The sequence below is a fragment of the Mustela nigripes genome, chromosome 6, assembly GCF_022355385.1.
Source record: "Mustela nigripes isolate SB6536 chromosome 6, MUSNIG.SB6536, whole genome shotgun sequence".
Taxonomy (NCBI): Eukaryota; Metazoa; Chordata; class Mammalia; order Carnivora; family Mustelidae; genus Mustela; species Mustela nigripes.
This window is the reverse complement of record NC_081562.1, coordinates 139,079,610-139,099,464: the sequence shown is the minus strand read 5'-3', so window position 1 is coordinate 139,099,464 and position 19,855 is coordinate 139,079,610. Positions and strand designations below refer to the sequence as shown.

Here is a 19,855-nt window from a genome sequence, read left to right as displayed (position 1 = left end):
ATGATCCCAGGGTTCTGGGATTGAGCCTCTCATCCCTGTATAGGTCTCCTGGTTTAGTGGGGAGTCTGCTTCTCCCTCTATCCCCTTCCTCCTACCACTTCCCCCAACTCATGGTCTCTCTCTTTCTCAAATAAATAAATAAAATCTAAAAAAAAAAAAAAATGTGTAACTGCTTAAATAGGCTAGAGAATGCTAAAACCTAAGCTTGCAGGGCAGAAAGCCAGAAAGTAAGACAGTTCTTCATACAGAATACAAAAAGCCTCAGGAATTGTAGACACCAGGAGGCAGGGGTAGAGCTGAAAAATAGGAAGATTTAGTTGAAAGATTATACAGGCAGTGTTAAAATGCAATTGACCCCCTACTAAAGTGCCAGAAGATTGCCTCCCTCCCCAGCACAACAGAAGGAAGAAAACTTACTCCCTGAAGAAGCTGAATGGGAGAGGCTGTGGATTCACGGACACCAGACACAGCTGATGTTGCAGATGAGTTGCCTTACTGAAAACAGGGAGATGAAAGTGTACAAACTGAAGGCTGAGATCAGCCAATCCTATTCACTTCAAAGAAAACTGGCCACCAGACTAACGTTCATCTTGCAAGAAATTGGAGAATTCCTCTGTGGGGAAACTGACCAGTCCAAAAGAGATGTCTGTGCAAAATGACATTTATAATTTCTCTAGGGAGGTTGCTAGATCCTGCCTGATCCCAGGGCAGTGAGGCCATTAACCTACAAATACAACCTACATGCACAGAGCTTCCAATAAGTGTTTTAGTTTCCTACTCAAAGATGTTAGAATACCCGGGTCACCACACATTTGAGAGAGATGAAAACAAACCACAGAGAAAATTTACAAAACAGAAAAAATCTAAAACATAAACAAAATAGTTCCGCAGAATGATGAGAAGATACTGTTCTATGAAGCAAGAACAAATTTAAAACATTCATTTAGAGAATACAAATTCAGAAAAACATACACACACACTAACACATATACACATATGTATACACACACACACACATAAATTTCAGTCTGGGATCAACATACCAAAAACATGAGCATTTCCAAGAAATTTTATCACATATATGTGTACATGCACATATAAAATAACCAAGATAAGACTTAAAAATAAACATGAGGGGTGCCTGGGTGGCTCAGTGGGTTAAAGCTTCTGCCTTGGCTCAGGTCATGGTCTCAGGGTCCTGGGATCGAGACCCGCATTGGGCGCTCTGCTCAGCAGTGAGCCTGCTTCCTCCTCTCTCTGCCTGCCTCTCTGCCTACTTGTGATCTCTCTGTCAAATAAATAAATAAAATCTTTAAAAAAATTTAAAATTAAAAATGCACATGAAAGAATCTTCCAAAAAGAAGAACAAATCTCAGAGATGTCAAGTAAGAAAGACAAGAGAAGTATAGATTTAAAAAAAACCTAAAAGCTGCCTGGAAGAAAAATGCAGATCACATACAGATGATCAGGGCCAGAGGGAATCAGACTTTTCAACAACAAGAGAAGCCAGAAGACAGTTAAAAAAAAAAAAGGTTGCAAAAGAAAGGCAATGTAATTATAATGCACAATTTCCTAAGCTGTGAATAATAATTACTTAGAATGTAAACACTGGGGGGGCCGGGCTGGCTCAGTCAGTTAAGTGAACAACCGAACAACCAACTCTTGATTTCAGCTCATGATCTCAGGGTCATGGTATGGAGCCCAGCATAGGGCTCCGTACTCAGAGGGGAGTATGCTTGAGATTTTTCTCCCTTTCCCTGCTCCAGCTCTCTCTCAAAATAAATAAAATTAAATTAAAAAAAAGAAGAAGAATGTAATTGTATGCTAATTAACTAACACTGGTGATGGAAATATGTCGGAAAGATAAGGGGAAGAAAATATGTGTGTTTAGTCAGATGAGGGGCAGTATAAAAGAGTTATAATTTCATTTAAGAAGAATAGTAAATCAAAAAGTAGTAGAAAAAAATGTCATTTAGGACATGGAGATAAATATCAGAAAAACTACAAGAGTTAAAGTGATTGCTCTGAAGAATAGAAATGAGGATTAGAGCGGGGGGAGCAAGAACTTCTGTTTTTCACGGTTGTAATTTTATTTTTAAACCATGGATGTGCGTTATTTTGATAAACACATTTTACAAGGATCTTCTAAAGAATTAAAATATGGTAACAAATAGAGTGCCCAGGTTTTCTGTCTGATTTGTGAAAGAATTCTAGTCTGGGAAACCAACTGCACAAGGTGGGATTTGGGGAAAGATAATAGGATTTGGATGGACCTAAGGTAAAGAAGTTCAGGGTGGGAAAAAAAAAAGGTCAGGGTGGGATCACGGGACCTTGAAATTAGCAAGGGCCAGTTGCCAGGTGTCAAGAAAGTAAGATATTCAACAATATGAAAATCCTACTTAAGTAAGGGAAAGTCAGATGATAAAAGGCATCAAATTCTTCTGCTTAGAAGGTTCTTCTGTAGGTTCTTGGGCAATGAAATGATGTAATAAAAGCAAGGTTTTAGGAAATTTAATGTGAAAATTATTGTACATGAAATAGCGGACATGGGTGGGAATTGCCTGGTTTCTATCACTACTGTATCCCCAGCACATATCTCAGGTGTGTGACTCAAAGTAGGAGCTTAACCCATACATACTGAATGATCAAATGGAAAAGAGGCTGGGTGGGCACCGTTATAGTTATCCAGGAATGTAGTAGTAAAGGCTGGGACTAGGAAGGGGTAATAGCCAGGGAGAGGGGCAGGCATAGAGGGTGAGAGAGAGAGAGAATCTTAAGCATGAGCTCATGGTGGGGCTCGATCTCATGACCCTGAGATTATGACTTGAGTGGAAAGCAAGTTGGGTCGCTTAACTGCCCCTCTTGTGCACATTTCAAAAAATGAGACTAGAATTTCCCATTCTAAATGCCCATTTAAAAAGTCATTTCACATTAAATTAAAAACAAATTTTCTTATAATAATGATGTTATAAGCAAGGGTTATATTCTTAGGCCCCCTCCAACTATAATTAATCTAAAATATAGTCTCATCTAAGTATATATACTATGAATAAGTAACATTCTATAGAGTCATTTCCAGGAGACAAATTTTAAGCTCTAAGTTGTGGGTTATTATGCCAGTTGTCTATTGTCATGTAGCAAATCTTCAAAACTGAGTTTCTTTAAACAAGAACCATTTTATGACATCTCGTGATTTTATGGGTGAGGAATTTGGGCAGGCCTCAGCTGGGCGATTCTTCTGTTCCAAGGTTGTCAGTTGAGATTACTCACTGATATTCATCTATTGGGTGTGCTGGTTTGGATAGTTCAAGGTGGCCTCCCTTACGAGTCTGGTGCCTGGGTAGAGATGGTTGAAAGGCTGCGATAAGCCGGGACTGTGGATTAGAGGACCTACATAAGTATAGCCTCTCTAGCATGGCATTCTCAGGGGAGCTGGTCTTTTTATGTTGTGGCTTAGACCTCCCTGAAAGAGTGTTTCAAGAGACCTAAGTGGAAGTAATAAGACTTCTTCTCATTTCATCTAATATAGCATCCAGTATGTCACACTTCTGAAAAGGCCAGCCTTCAAGGAGAGAGGTCTGAACCCAGACATGCATGGTTTACTGGAGGACCATTTTTGGTGGCTATCTTCCACAATGGAGATTCAGTGTTTGAAATCTGTATAGGAACTTAATTCCTATTCTTCTCAAACTATTCCAAAAAATACAAGAGGAAGGAAAACTTCCAAATTCATTCTATGAGGCCAATATCACACTGATACCCAAACCAGATAAAGACACCACAAAAAAAAGAACTACAGGCCAATATTTCTCATGAATATAGATGGAAAAATCCTAAACAAGATAGTAGCAAACCAAATCCAACAATACATTAAAAAAATCATACATCATGATCAAGTGGGATTTACTCCTGGGATGCAAGGGGGTTCAATATTCCCAAAACAATCAATTTGATACATCACATCAATAAAAGGAAGGCTAAAAACCATATGATAACTTCAAAAGATGTAGAAAAAAATCATTTAACGAAGTTCAACATCCATCATGATAAAAATCCTCTGCAAGGTAGGTTAAGAAGGAATATACCTCAGTATAATAAAGGCCTTATATGAAAAACCCATAACAAACATCATATTCAAACCTCAAACTGAGTTTTTTCCCCTAAGGTCATGAATAAGACAAGGATATCCATGTTAACCACTTTTTTTTTTTTTTTAAAGATTTATTCATTTTAGAAAGAGAGAGTGCATGTGCCAGCTCACATGTGCGGGGAAGGGGGAGGAGCAGAGGGAGAGGGAGAGAATCTAAAGCAGACTCTCTGATGATCCCAAAGTCAGGCTCAATACCATGACCCTGGGATCATAACCTGAGCTGAAATCAAGAGTTGGACACTCAGCCATTTGAGCCATCCAGGCGCCCCTCTTACCACTTCCATTTAACATAGCACTCGAAGTCCTAGCAATAGCAATCAGACAACAACAAGAAGAAAAAAAAATTATTAAAAAGCATCCAATTGACAAGGAAGAAGTAAAACTATTTGCAGGTGACTGGAAAGAAAACTAGAGACAACCTGAAAGACTACTAGAACTGAAAAACTACTAGAAAAACTACCAGAACTGATACTTGAATTCAGTAAAGTCATAAGATACAAAATCAATGTACAGAAGAAATCTGTTGCAGGACACCTGGGTGGTTCAGTCAGTTAAGCATCTGTCTTTGACTCAGGTCATGATCCCAGGGTGCTGGGATCAAGTCTTGGGTTGGGCTCCTTGCTCAGTGGGGAGCCTGCTTCTCCCTCTGCCTGCCATTCCCCCTGCTTGTGTGCACGCGCACTCTCTGACAAATAAATGAAATCTTAGGAGGAGAAGTAGGAGGAGGGGCAGGTAAGAGGAGGAGGAGAAAGAATCTGTTACATTCCCGGGCATCTGGTTGGCTTAGTTAGAAGAGCATATGACTCTTGGTCTCAGGGTTATGAGTTAGAGCCCCACATCGGGTATAGAGATTATTTGAAAATAAAATCTTAAGTAAAAAAGAAAAGAAAAAAAAATCTATTGTGTTCCTATACCAACAACGAAGCAGAAAGTGAAATTAAAAAAACAATCCCATTTACAATTGCATCAAAAACAAAAAAAATTTGTTATTTGTAACAAGTTAATCTAGAAATAAGTTTAACCAAGGAGGATGACTTTCTTTCTTCAGTGTTTTATAGAAGAAATTCACCATGAAGTAAAGAAATGGAAAGACATTCCATGCTTATGGGTTGGAAAAGCAAATACTGTTAATATGTCTATACTGCCCACAGCAATCTACAGATTTAATGCAATCCCTATCAAAATACCAATGTACATTTTCAGAACTAGAAGAAACAATCCCAAAGTTTACATGGAACCATAAAGAACTTGACCAAAGCAATCTTTAAAAAGAAAAACAAAACTGGAGGTATCACAACTCCAAACTTCAAGTTATATTACAAAGCAGTAGTAATTAAAACTGGCACTAGCATAAAAATAAACACATAAATCAATGTAATACAACAGAAAACCCAGAAATAAACTTACCAATATATGGCCAATTAATCATCAACAAAGGAAAAATGAATATACAATGGGAAAATGACAGTCTCTTCAACAAAAAGTGTTGGGAAAATTAGACTGGATACTTTCTTTCACCATACATAAAAATAAACTCAAAATGGATTAAGGACCTAAATGTGACACATGTAACCATAAAAATCAGAGAAATTGGCCATACCAAAGTTTTTCTAGATATGTCTCCTGAGGCAAAGGAAATAAAAGCAAAAATAAACTATTATCACTACATCAAAATAAAAAGTTTCTGCACAGTGAAGAAACCAATCAACAAAACTAAAAGACAACCTACTGAATGGGAGAAGATATTTGCAAATGACATGACAAATGCAAATGATAAAGGGTTAGTATCCAAAATATTTAGAGAACTTATACAACTCAACACCCAAAATACAAACAAGCCAATTTTAAAATGGGCCAAAGACAAGAATAGACATTTCTTCAAAGAAGACATACAGATGACCAACAGACACATAAAAAGATGTTCAATATCACTTATCATCAGGGAAAATGCAAATCAAAACTACAATGAGATATCATCTCATAACTGTCAGAATGGCTAAAATCAAATATACAAGAAATAACAAGTATTGGTGAGGATGTGGAGAAAAAGGAACCCTGTGCTCTGTAGGTGTAAATGCAAACTGGTACAGCCACTGTGGAAAACAGCACGGAGTTTCCTCAAAAAGCTGGGATCATACAAATGTAGTGATTCAGAGGGGCATGTGCACCTGAATGTTTATAGAGCAATGTCCAAAATAGCCAAACTATGGAAAGAACCTAGAAGTCCATCAACAGATGAATGGATAAAGATGACGTTTTACACACACACACACACACACACACACACACACACACACACACAATGGAATACTATGCAGCCATCAAAAGAAATGAAATTTTGCCACTTGCAACTACATAGGTGGAACTAGAGGGTATAATGCTGAGCAAAATAAGTCAATCAGAGAAAGATAATTATCATATAATCTCCCTGATATGAGGAATTTGAGAGGTAGAGTGGGGGTGTTGGGAGATAGGGAAGGAATAAAATGAAATAAGATGGGATTGGGAAGGAGACAAACCGTAAGAGACTCTTAATCTCACGAAACAAACTGATGGTTGCTGGGGGGAGGGAGGTGTGGAGAGGGTGGTTGGGTTATGGACATTGGGGATAGTATGGGATATGGTGAGTGCTGTGAAGTGTATAAGCCTGACAATTCATAGACCTGTACCCCTGGGGCAAATAATACATCATATGCTAATAAAAATACTTTTTAAAAAAAGAAAAAAAGCTGGCGTCATGACTTGACCTGATGGCAGCCACTTAACTGAATAAGCCACCCAGGGGACCCTATGAAAATAATTCTTAAAGTCTATTGCTTAAAACCACTATTCCTCACTAATGTGACAGGACAACTTTTAGAAATATTTTGTTTTTCACATAGTATTTTTTTTCCTTCTTGATCCTGTGCAGGGTCAGGCTTTTTATGCTTCCTTGTCCAGAAGAAGTTATGTATGTCATATCTGAAAGCAGAAGGTTCTTGCAAGACACTTCCCTTTCTGGATTTTGTTTTCATAAAGTTTGAGCTTCCATATCTGCTATGCAGAAGGAAGGAAGAGGCAAGAGTTGCAACTGAAGTGCCTTGAATAGCAGATGCTTCCAGAGCTTAATTCCTTGGCCCTTCCATCAATCTCCTTTCCTTCCCCATATCATGAAATCCCGAGTCACCTTTTTGGAACCCCTACACCATGGAGAATTTGCAGATCACTGCTCTGGACCAATAATTCCCCAGACCTTCTGAGCTGAAGACACATGGGCATGCTGGAATAGAAGCTGAGGGATTTTAGAGACAGACTACCATATTTCTATTCCTCATGTATAGAAGATGAATAGTGGAGTGATAAGTGACTGGAACTGCTTTAACCTGGGAGTGCAGAAGAATGCTGAGGCTGGTAATCAAACTGGAAAGTTGAACTGAGTATTGGCAGGAAGAAGAGGATAATTAATTTGGTCTCTGGAATGTCAAATTTGACATGCACCCTAAACAAGGTAGCCTGTAAGCAGCTAGAGAAATGGGAATGTCAGGTCTGTAGATATGAAGATAAGAGAGTCAAGCAATTGTTGAAGAAATGGGCTCAGAGCAAAGAGCAGAGGGAAGAGGAGAGGGTGTTCAAGAGATCCTGCAGCAAAGGTAGAAAACTAGTGGCCCACGTGCCACGACCTCCTTCTTTGAGTGACTGCTAGTCTCTTGTTCACTGAAAACTTTGTTCCCTAAAATTATAGACTATCAGAATCACTGTTTGAAACTTTATCAGTATAAACAAAACATCCTACTCTTGCTTGGAGGATCTAAGACCTAGAGAAGCAGCACTGATGGACTCTCAAGCCTGGTGCAGAGCTTTGGGACAGGGGTTTCTGAAGACAACATTCCACATCTGCCTTAATTTTGTAGTTCCCAGGGAAACAGGACCTAAGGTCCACTTGTAGTCTAGACGTGATGTCAACGCTTTGCTTTATTTAGAGCCTACTGAAACACAACTTCATCAAAATTTTGCCCTAACTCCACACTTCCTCCAGAGCTGTGTAACTCCATCGTTTCCTTTGGTGAGCTGCCCCCCAGCTCCTCGGTTGTGAGCTTTCTATTGCTGTGGATCAACAAACCTCTATGTTGAGCTACAGGTTAACTTCTGGAGGCATGTCTTGAGCGCAGAGAGCCCTGGAGGTTTTTATAATGCAATCATTCTTTTTACAAACTATAATTGAGACCCAGACGAAGGGTTCCTGATCGTCTTCGCAGTTCTCCTTTCACAGTACCTCAGAGCGACTTCCAGTTGAGAGCCATTATGGTTCTACCTACCATTCTATCCACCGTTCTAAAAAAAAACTTCAACGGCTGAGTGGTTTCCCTTTGACATGTAATCCACAAATTTATCCAGGCCTTTTATCCAGGAATGACTCAGATCAGTCATTCCTCCGGGGTTGAGTTCCATATATTTATTACCAGAGAAGTGGGACCTCTGACTGACTGAGGGCCTTCTCCCCGCTCACCCTACTTTTCACCTTTGTTTAGTAATTTTCTTCATTCCTAGGATAAATTTCCTTTTTCTTTCTTGACTCGCCAGCCCACTCTCTCAGGAAATAGTAACCGCTTCAACTGGAGAGCCACGCGTCACCCTTCATTCAAATCTTTTCTCTGGCAAGGCGCTCTAATAAGGCGGACTAGGAACCAATTTTATCTCCAGACCAAATAGAAAGCAAACACTTCCTTATTAGGAATATAGTACTGTATTTAAATAAACTACAACGTAAGTTTGAACAAATCCCTTGACCCCTGAAGAAAAGAAAGCTAAACGCATCTGCCTTCGCTCTGGGAAGTTCTGCGGTCAGGTCAGGCATTGGAGTAACCGAAGGCACCTCCGGCAGTGAGCGGCCGGTAAAACTTGAATCCGCGACCCCTGGGCGAAGAGTGGCGGTAGGGCGGCGGCGCGGCCGGGCGCGGACGCGGATTGGTTGTCAGGGAGCCGGGACCCGCCGCGCTTGCGCCGTGCTCCTCGCGCCCCGCCCATCCCGACGCCCAGTCGCCGGTCTGCGGCCTCGGGAGTGATCGGGCGGCTGCCGGCGAGCCGGCGAGCGGACAGCCGGGCGAGCAAAAGGTGTGCCCGGCCTGCTGTCTCCGAAGAAGTAAGGGGGCGACTTTCCCGGGGTCTGGAATCCTCTTGAGCCCCTGTAGTTTGCCCAGTCCGAGGAGAGAGAGAAGCTGAGGAGCCGCGGACTCTCCACCCGTGCCGCCGCCGCCATGGCTGCCATGATGGATCGGAAGTGAGCTTCAGGGCGACGGCTACCGGCACCGGTGCTTCGAGTCCGGGTTTCCCGGCCACTCCCGTCGGGGGAAGCGCGGCGCTGCAGACTGCTGACTCTCTCGACCTTCGCGACCCTTACTTTCAGCTCGGGCCCGCTTCCTTCCAGACTGAGTGGCGGGGAGTGGCTCCCGGCCTCCGGCCCCGGCAGCGAGAAAGATGGCGGACCCGGCCGAGTGCAACATCAAAGTGATGTGTCGCTTCAGACCTCTCAACGAGTCTGAGGTGAACCGCGGCGATAAGTACATCGCCAAGTTTCAGGGAGAAGACACGGTCATGATTGCGGTGAGTGAGCCCGGTCCCCCCCGTCCTGCTCCTTTGCTCCTGGCTGGGCCCGGAGTTCTGGGAAGTGGCGGGGTGCAGAATTGAGAACGAGCAGTGGTGTCCCCAACCCCGCCCCCCGGTAGAGTTTGCCGGTTCAAATAACCCTGGGGAGGGAGACTGCGCAGCTCCACGGGTGTTCCTGGATCGCCCTCACCGGGTCTTAAGTTCGGAGAGAAGGGAGGCGCCTGGTCTCCGTGTGGGACACTCCCCCACCTGGGGCGCTGGAGGAACTGTCCGGGGAGAGTTTAGTGCATATTTGCGTACGTTTCTGCTTGTATGTGCGCACTTGCTGTTGGTGTTTTGGACTGCCCGCAAGTTTACCATTTGTAACACGTGCAGGATTAAAGTTCAGCTAGGAATGTTGAGGTTCAAGAACAGCCCTACTGTACCTTAAGTAGTAAACATACCTAGTTGTATAGAAACAGAAGGCACAGCTACGTGATGAACCATATTTCTCTCGGGAGGAGGAAAAATTATCGAATGACTGCAAATATACCTGTATCTCTTACGTTCACCCACCCGTCCTTTGAGTGATGAATGAATGCTCATGTTAACTATTAAAAATTGCGAATCGGCGACTGTAAAAAGACTGAGTTCTCTTTTGAAATAGGAGTGATCAAGTTTTCTTCAGTTTTCTAGCTGATCTGGCCAACTCAGACTGGGTCAAATAGGTGCCCAGAATGACCTATATACTCTTACTGGGTTTTATGGGGTAGCAGTATAGCAAAGAGTGTTAACTTTGTATCAGGGTATTACAAATGCAAGCTTTAAAAAAGAAAATAAAATTGATCAGTAAATTGGATTTATTGTTAGTACTAGATCCCTACTTCTACCTTGAAAAATCAATTTTGATAAATCTCAGGATGGAGAAGTAGTGTCCTTTGTGGTATAAAACATGACCAGAGTTGGTTGATTATTGTCAGGGAAACCAGAATATAAGGTTGATTTTTTTTTTTTTAACTTATTTTATTTTAGGTCTGATCTCTGGTCTTGAAAGGTATCTGCAAATATTTTACAACCCCCGTTCAGGAAGGTTAAAATGGGTAGGTAGTAGGACACTGCTTACAGAAGAGTGAATTGTGACTAAAATAAATCTATCTTTTTTGGTAATGCCATTGTGGCAGAATTTTTTCTACGTTGCTATCATGGTACAGAATCTAAATGTTAGTTTTTTTTTCTCTGATGGCATTCCATATTTAGCATATTGTTTGCACAGTTTAGTTTGGAAAAGCAACAAAGGGGGTCATAGGAGATGGGACACTGATGGTGAAGAGCATTGACCTACAAGACAGGATTGAAGTTCTTTTAAGAATTTTTATGTGAAAGTTTGCAAAGTTCAGCTTTAGAAATTGAATGTCATAGCTCTCTGTTGCTCTGTAGGCATTTGGCAAAGAAGTCATTAGATTACCAACAACTGCCAGCTACTTCTGTGTGGCTGGTTTTTTTTTTAACAAGTTCATGAGAAAAACGATAAATGGCATTGGTAAAACTACGAAGTTAAGCACAGTAGTCATCCTTTTTCTTTAGGATATCTCTGACATGGAATCAGGAAGCTTGCAAGGCCTGGGTTAGTTGGCAAACTGGCTACTAGTTTCTCATAGTTTTTGTGATTATTCAGCTGCTCAACAGTGATTGATACATCAAAACGATTTTCCTTTTAGACTTGTATAAAGAATATCTTATTTTTGCAGATTTTTGTGTGTGTTTAAGCAAATCTGTAAGTATTACCAAGATTCATTGTTGGAATGATAGGATTCCCAAAATACATTGAGAAGGCAGCTTTCTGCCCAAATAAGACAGGAGGAAAGAGTTAAAATAGTTACCACAGTAAGCACACTTGTATTTTAGGTTGTTTCCTTTGAATAAAGTTCTTATAAGTTCTTATTTAAGTTTCCTGAGCAATGTAAATAAATATAAATAATAATAGAAATAATGGATAAGTGATTGAGTTGTGAATCTGTAATAAACAGTTGGCCTTTAGGTAAACTTGTAAGCATCTTTAGTCTTTTTTTTTTTATTTTAAAGTTTAAGCAGAAATACAGCAGAGTCACCTAGCCTTAAGAAATGTAAGGCGGCATGTTTACTTCATTATTTTCAAAAGCTAATCCTGCACATACTAAGTTATTGGTTACAAGACATCTCAATTTTTTTTTTATGAATTTTTTCAAAGGCTGTTGAAAATTTATGAGGTATAGCTGGGAGAGTGAAATTTTAAAGTTCTAAAAATCTCTAGATTTGTTTTCATTTTACTGGATCCTGATTCCAAATGAACAGTTTTAAGAAAGGATTGCTGCAATGTGGCATTTAAAACTAAATTATTTTAAACGTGATCTTAAAACATTTTGTATACAATCTTCTGGTTAAATCAAAATGTAAAAGGATAAATATTTTAGTTTATAATGTGATCGAATTATAGATATAGTCTGTGCTCCTGTAGAAAATAATTTCTGAGGATTCTCATTTTCATCTAAGTTCACTTTTGTCAAAACTTTTTATTCTTGTTACATCAGTGACTTTAATATATCCTGTGGCAGGCAAATCTTGTAATCCTGTAGTGTTGCTCTATGTTTTACAGTCTTTATACAACTCTTTAGGGTAATTAAGTGCTTGTTGAAGAGGTATAAATACCACATCACAAAAATGAATTAAGTGAATTATTTAAGGAAAACCTTTACTTGATAAAAATAGAATTTGCTTTAAATAAGAGAACTTGTTATCCACAAAAGAGGACAAGGGTAACATCTTATGTAGTTGAAATAAGCCTGCTGAGAACTCCAGGAAAAAAAAAATCAATAGAAAAAGTTAACTCTTTTATGAATTGTAAAAGTGGAATGTGCATATTTGTATTGTTAAGTATCTTGACCAATCATGGTTCCTTATATGGTATACTGAATAGACTATCAGAACCAACAACAGGCTGTTGCAGTTCATTGAAATTAAAGGAAAGTAAAACCTAATTAGATCATCTTGTCTAGTTCTTGTCTATAGCTCAACAGGATTTCTCTTTTCAAATGAACGATGTTATGGTGTTTGATCCTCATTACCATAAGAGTGAAAATTGAAAGAGAAGAAGCCTTCCTCCTGACTCTTGTTTTCAGCTCAGGTCATGTTCTCCTGGGTCCCGAGATTGAGCTCTGCCTCCTGCTCCACAAGGTTCTCTGCCCCTGCCCCTAGCCCAGGTTGCATGAGCATTCACACATGTGCATGCATGCACAGGCGGGCTCTCTGTCTCTCAAATAAATCTTAGAGAAAGAAGCCCTCATCACATACCTGTACAATTATGATATGTTAACTAACAATCATTGTCAGACTAAGCAAAGTCTGGTAAGATACAATCCCATGTGATCTGAGGGTCACTATTCAGAATTCCAGAGAAAGGTATATTCCTGCTTAGGAGGGTGACCTTTATAACCAGATTTGGTGTTCAGTCTGGTCTCTCCAGATATAGACAGGAGCCACTTCACTTAAGAAATCTAAGATACAGGGTCCCTGGCCGGCTCAGTCAGTGGATCTTGTGACTCTTAACCTCAAGGTTGTGAGTTCAAGCCCTAAGTTAGGCATAGAGACTACTTTAAAATAAAATCTTAAAAAGAAAAAAAAAAATCTACGTTGTGGTTGCAGTTCAAATAAGCTTATTCCTATTTGGTTTTGTCCCTTTGAAGCCTGTCAGGTGTGAATATATTTTATGAATTGAAGTATCTTTGAAGGTTCATAGAAATAAGACTACCTAATATACATTTCAAGGCCAAGAACCAGGTTTTTAAGATACGGATGTCCAGATAATGAGCTTTCCTTTCTTTAATTTATTTGAAAAGTTTTGGTTAGGAGATGTCCCTTAATTGTAGACTATTAGAAGTAATTTTTATATTTCATAAGTCTTGTTTTTCATTCCAGGAAGCTATTATCAGTTAGTAATTTCATGACTAGATCTCTAATTAAACATTTACCTTACATACCAAAATTATAGTTTAGTTTTGGAATTAAAAGATCTTTGTCAACTTAATGCTTAGCACTTAATTTTTGATTCAACAGTGATAGAACATAACACTTGATCCCAGCTTAGTTATTTTTTAGTTTGCATGTTTGCTGTAAGGAATGCCATAGTAAACATAGTAAATGCCATAGTAAACCTGCATAAAGTACTTTTTAGGCAAGTTTTACTGTTACCCTCTTTTTTCTTTCTTTCTTTCTTTCTTTCTTTCTTTCTTTCTTTTTTTTTTTTTTTTTTAATTTGTCAGAGAATGTGCAAAAGCAGGGAGTGCCTCAGGCTGAGGGAGAAGCAGGCTCCCCTCTGAGCAAGGAGCCAGATGGGGGACTCCATCCCAGGATCCTGGGATCATGACCTCAACTGAAGGCAGATGCTTCAGTTGACTGAGCTACCTGGGTGTCCCTATTACCCATTATTTTTGGTATATTTCTTTCTAAATGGTTTATGACCACTCTTTTTACTGATGTAATAATGGGATAACTTCAAGCTCAGTGGTGTTTGTTCTTTATATTTTTTAAATGTTTATTTTAGTATGTTATTACTTCTTTTGGAAGGATGCAGTTTTCTTCATGCTATTGCCTATTTTCTGTTGATTAATTTGCTTCTTGCAAGCACAGTTTGAGTTAATCATTTTTTAATTTTTGTTTTCATAGTATATTTTTATGCATTTTTATTAAATGTGTATTTTGGCTAGTTGCAGTCTGTTCTTGACTCTGCCAGATTGTGAGTTCTTTAATGCTAGAGGTTGTTTCCATTTCAGTTCTGTTAACATTACTGAACCACTTGTATTTGATCCTATTTTACACAGTTTCTTAGCTTTATATTCAAGATTTTTTTTTTTTAAAGATTTTATTTATTTATTTGACAGAGAGAAATCACAAGCAGGCAGAGAGGCAGAGAGAGAGGAGGAAGCAGGCTCCCCGCTGAGCAGAGAGCCCGATGCGGGACTCGATCCCAGGACCCTGAGATCATGACCTGAGCCGAAGGCAGCGGCTTAACCCACTGAGCCACCCAGGCGCCCCAAGATTTTTTTCTTTTTTAAGATCTTATTTATTTATTTGAGAGAGAGAAAGCACAAGCAGGGGGAAGGGTAGAGGAAGAAGCAGACTCCCTATCCAGCAGGGAGCCTGATGCAGGGTTTGATTCCAGGAACATAGGACCTGATCTCAGGACCCAGGGATCATGACCCGAGCCAAAGGCAGATGCTTAACTGATTGAGCCACCCAGGAGCTGTATATTTCAAGATTCTACCCAGTCTTATTTTCTGTTCTTTGAACCCTGTAGTCTGTACTAATTAAATAACATTTCTAAAATTCTTTTACTCATTTACAATTTCTGATACCTTACAGGTGCTAAATAAATGTTTTCTGGATACATGAAGAGGAAAATTTATTTTCTTTTCACATAGAAAAAATTAGTGTGGTTTATCTCTGGCTGCTGATTGTTATTTTGAATGTACTTGTGTTTTAAAAATTGTTTATCACAAAAAAAATTGTTTATCACAAATACGTCTTGTATAATCACTAAAAGAATAGATTGTCTCTTTTTTCGTTGCACCTGTAAAATTGAAGGTTAATGTCTTTGTAGAATTTTAGCAAAAGGACACTTTTAGGGGTGCCTGAGTGGTTCAGTCGTTAAGTGGCTGCCTTCAGCTGGGGTCATGATCCCAGGGTTCTGGGATAGAGTCTCAGATCGGGCTCCCTGCTTGGTGGGGAGTCTGCTTCTCCTCTCTGGCTCCTCCTGCTTATGTTCTCTGTGTGTGTCTGTGTGTCTCTCTCTGCCAAATAAATCAATCTATCTTTTTTTTTTTTTTTTTAAGGACACTTTTATGTTTGTCTCACAGGCAAAGAATAGACATTAAGATGCCAACTTTTAATTGATGCCAAAGTGAAGTCATCATAGTATATCCTTTAAGAATGCTTTCTGCTGCAGAGGGCAAACAAACAACAAAGAGATTTAAAGAGATTATTATTCTTACATGTTAAAAGTCTGGAGATGGGCCCCTAGTGCTGCTGCTTACTGAATCTGTTATCTATTGTCATCCTTAAGCTATTGATTTTTCTTCATGTTTTTAAGATGGATGCTACAGCTTCATCATTCCAGAAAGGAGAAAGGGCAGCTACAGCTGAGATGGTCCTTTCTATCAAAGAAAAAAAACAAAACCCCTTCCCAAGACCCTTCAGCAGACCGTCACTTACTTTGTAGTATCCAGAAATGGGTCATGTGGCCACTGGTTGCAAGGAGACTAGGCTATCAGGTAGTTAGCTTCCCAGCCTATGTAATGGGAAGCTGCAAAGGGAAGGAGAATTATTAATGATTTTGGATAGCCATTTAGGAATGTCTGTTTCATTGTACTTTTCATTTTAACTGTTATTCCAAGTTTTGGGGAAGGAGATTGTGAAGCATAATTCCTAAAAAGTAAGGTCTTTTTTAGCAGAGGCCTAGGAAGTATTCTATAAAGTTAAGGATTTTTTGGATGGCCATGATTGTTTTGTATTTAAGGTCTAGATTCCTTCCTTTCCTTTAAGAAAGGGTAGAGAGCAAGCATATACTTTCAAATACTAGACCTCCTTGCTCTCCTCTTACATCTGTATATGTTATTTTTTCTTTTAGTTTACTAGATTGTTCCGGCCAACATTTAAACCTGCTCAGATCTTGTCCTTTAAAAAAAAAGTCTTTAGACCCTCAGCCAGATTTCTCTACTTAGTTACTTCCCATTCTTTCTTTCTTTTTTTTTTGGTAGGATTTTATTTATTTATTTGTCAGAGAGAGACACAGCAAGAGAGGAGGAAACACAAGCAGGGGGGCTGGGAGAGGGAGAAGGGGGCTTCCCTCTGAGCAGGGAGCCCAATGGGACTTGATCCCAGGACTCTGGGATCATAACCTGAGGTGAAGACAGATGCTTAAGAACTGAGCCACCCAGGTGCCCCTACTTCCCATTCTTTTTTAATCTCTTTCCACGCTAACCTTTTTAAATGGCTATTTTCAATTTTGCCTTGACCTCACAGCTATATTTGACACAATCACTCCCTCAGTAATTTTTCCTTCACTTGCATGGATGCTATACTCTAATATTTTTCATTTCATCCCTCTGGCTCAACTTCAGACTGTCAGTTCTTTAAATGAGTCCCCAGGATCCTTTCAGGAGACCCACAAGGTCAGAACTTTTCAAAATAATACTGCTGTTATTTGCCTTTTTACTGTGTTGTCACATTGGAGCTTTGCTCCATAACTTCCAACTTAACTTTTGGTTTATTGCATTCTGCAGCCTCATTTCTGCCTTAGGATCTTTTTTTTTTTTTTTTTAAGGTTTTATTTATTTATTTGACAGAGAGTGTGTACAAGTAGGGGGAGCAGCAGGCAGAGGGAGAGGGAAAAGCCGGCTCCCCGCTAAGCAGGGATCCAGATCCTTGGCTCCATCCCTGGACACTGGGATCCTGACCTGAGCAGAAGCAGCTAACCAACTGAGCCGCCCAGGCGCCCTCTGCCTTAGGATTTATGTGTCCAGTACCTAGGGTACTTCCTGCATTCACCCTCCCGAGACTAGTATATTGAAGAGGCAAGCAATGAGCTAGGTGCTACTCTTTTTTTCAGTTCTTAAATATCCCTTCTCCAGAGTGGTTCCCTGGCATTCTTCTGCCTTCTCCCAGATTCATGTTCTTCTCTTATATGCTCTCATAGCATTCTGTTGCATGAGTCAGAATGCTAGTCACATAATTATTTGTCTAATGTCTGTCCCACTATTACTTAACCTCCACTAAAGCATGTCTCTGTCTTGGTCATCATTCTAGTGAGATGTATGTCTAGTATATCGGGCATCCCATAAAAATTTTTAAATGAATGAAATGACTGAAAAGCTATTGCAGTAAAATGAAAAGCCTAATGGGAGTAGTGGAGGGAGCTCTGAATTGGTGGGAGATTTGAATTTAAATTTTAATTTTGTCATTAACACCTTTTTTACATTTCAGGATTCTAGTTTCTTTATCGGCAAAATGATACTATTATTGAAAGTATAGTCTTAGTGCTTGCCAGAGTAGACAGTCCTTAAATAAAATTCACTCAGCAATGTATGAGTGCTTGTTATAGTAGTGGTAAGCCCTGGAAATAGAACAAAGACAAAAATAGACATTTTTGGTTTTGTGGAGTTCATTCTATTGGATTTGTACTTTGTGATCCTTAAGGTCCTTTCCACAAGATTCTGTGACACGAAGTAATATATATAGTAGGTACTCTATTTAGAAGGTTAAATATATAATGACATCTTTAAAGGAACTTAGAAGTGGCCGTTCACCTTTACTTTGTGTAGTTGAAATCTTTGTTTCTATTTTTCAGTCCAAGCCGTATGCATTTGACCGAGTGTTCCAGTCAAACACCTCTCAAGAGCAAGTGTATAATGACTGTGCAAAGAAGATTGTTAAAGGTAAATATATTTAACATGCTGTTGTCTTAACAAAAGGTAAAATTTTGTGATCTTTCCCATTGCCCAATTTTTTCATTTTTAATGCACTCCTTTTTTTAGTTAATTGTAGAAGACAGTTGTTTAAATAATGAAAAGATCAGATACAATTAGTAAACACATTATGGCTCAAATTCCATGATCTAATTTTTTTTTTTTTTTTTTAAGATTTTATTTATTTGACAGAGCACAAAGTAGGCAGAGCTGCAGACAGAGGGAGAGGGAGAAGCAGGCTCTCTGCTGGTCAGGGAGCCCAACGTGGGGCTTCATCCCAGGACCTTGGGATCATGACTTGAGCGGAAGGCAGCTGATTAGCTGACTGAGCCACCCAGGCACCCCTCCATGATGTAATTTATACACAATACTTAGTGAAAGGTAGTATAAGAATATTAGAATTACACACTTGTTCTTGGAAGATGCAGTTCTATTAGATATTCACAAGAGAATTTTTAAGGTAGCAGTTCTGGAAATGCAGCAGTTTGAGAATGATTACAAAATGGTTAAATGGGTTTCTAAATAGTAGTAGAAAATGGTAGCAATTGGTCATTCTTCCATTCCATTGTTCTTTCTTCCCCAAAGACTCCTCTTGTGTTCAACAGAAAAACACTTGAAGAATTTAACAGAGGTTACCAAGGGTGAGAAAAGTGCGTACGTTCCAGTTAATACTATTACTTTATACTAAGCTTTTTCAAGTTTATACTTTCTAAAACCATAGAACCCTGGAGCTGAGAGGGTGTGATTGATTATTTGGACTTCCAATTACTACATAACTCCCTTTTGTCAAAGGAATCTTCGAGTTAAATAGCCATTACTTTGTGATATAATTTATTCTACTTTTTGTCAGCTCTAATTGTTAGAAAGTACTTCTTAGATTGTGGCAAAAACCTGTCTTGTAACATTCCCTAGAGTGGAGAGGATGGAATTCAGTATAAGGGTGGACAGGTTAGGGTTAAGTAGGAGCACAAACAGTTCATCCAGTAAGAGGAGAAGAGGTAGAGTTTTTGGGTAGAACTAAGTCTATAGGTGTGATGGAAGAAAATACAGATTTTCAAAATTCCATTTTGTTTATGATCACGGGTACAAAGTTAGCCCAGAGTGAAGATGGGGTAGGCAGTTCTAAGAGAAGGAGTGAAGTTGTCTGGCAGTAGAAGGGAAGGGACTAAAGAAATGTGGCAGTATTGCCAGGCAGCATTGCCAAGGGCCCACTTGAGGTTAGCTGCCAGAAGAGCTGGATTTACCTAGTTGGGTTTTGCCAGGCGATTATAAAAGAGGGGGAGAAGGGCAAAAGAATTGAGGATGAATCAAGAGAATGATAATAGTGATCCATGGAATCTAAGGTGAATGAGAGGAAGGAGAATACAGCTGGGGGGAATGGGTTTGAGGGACAGTGAAAGGAAGTGGTAAGATTAGTTTGTTACAGTCTTTGTGGGCTCGAATGTTTTTTGAAATCAGGGTACTAGAAGGAATAATAGGAGGTAGTACTTAATTAACATTAGGAAGGCAGTGTAGGTAGTAATGAAAAGGTCTAGAGGTTAGTTGGCATCTGGAGAAAACTAGGTATTTTAGTAGGATCATCTGTTACATGGACACTGGAACCATCAAGAATTAGAACAGGAATGGTATTAGTGAGAGAGTGGACTGG

General features: G+C 39.5%; 1 protein-coding gene across 1 annotated transcript in view; it reads left to right on the top strand.

Moving 5' to 3' along the window:
- Positions 1-9,591: 9,591 nt before the first annotated feature.
- KIF5B (kinesin family member 5B) overlaps positions 9,592-19,855 on the top strand; it is a 46,516-nt gene continuing 36,252 nt past the window's right edge. Inside the window, exons 1-2 of the mRNA XM_059404366.1 lie at positions 9,592-9,730; positions 18,090-18,177. Of these exons, the coding sequence (XP_059260349.1) occupies positions 9,605-9,730; positions 18,090-18,177 (214 nt within the window). The 5' untranslated portion in view covers positions 9,592-9,604. The remainder of the gene's footprint in view (positions 9,731-18,089; positions 18,178-19,855) is intronic.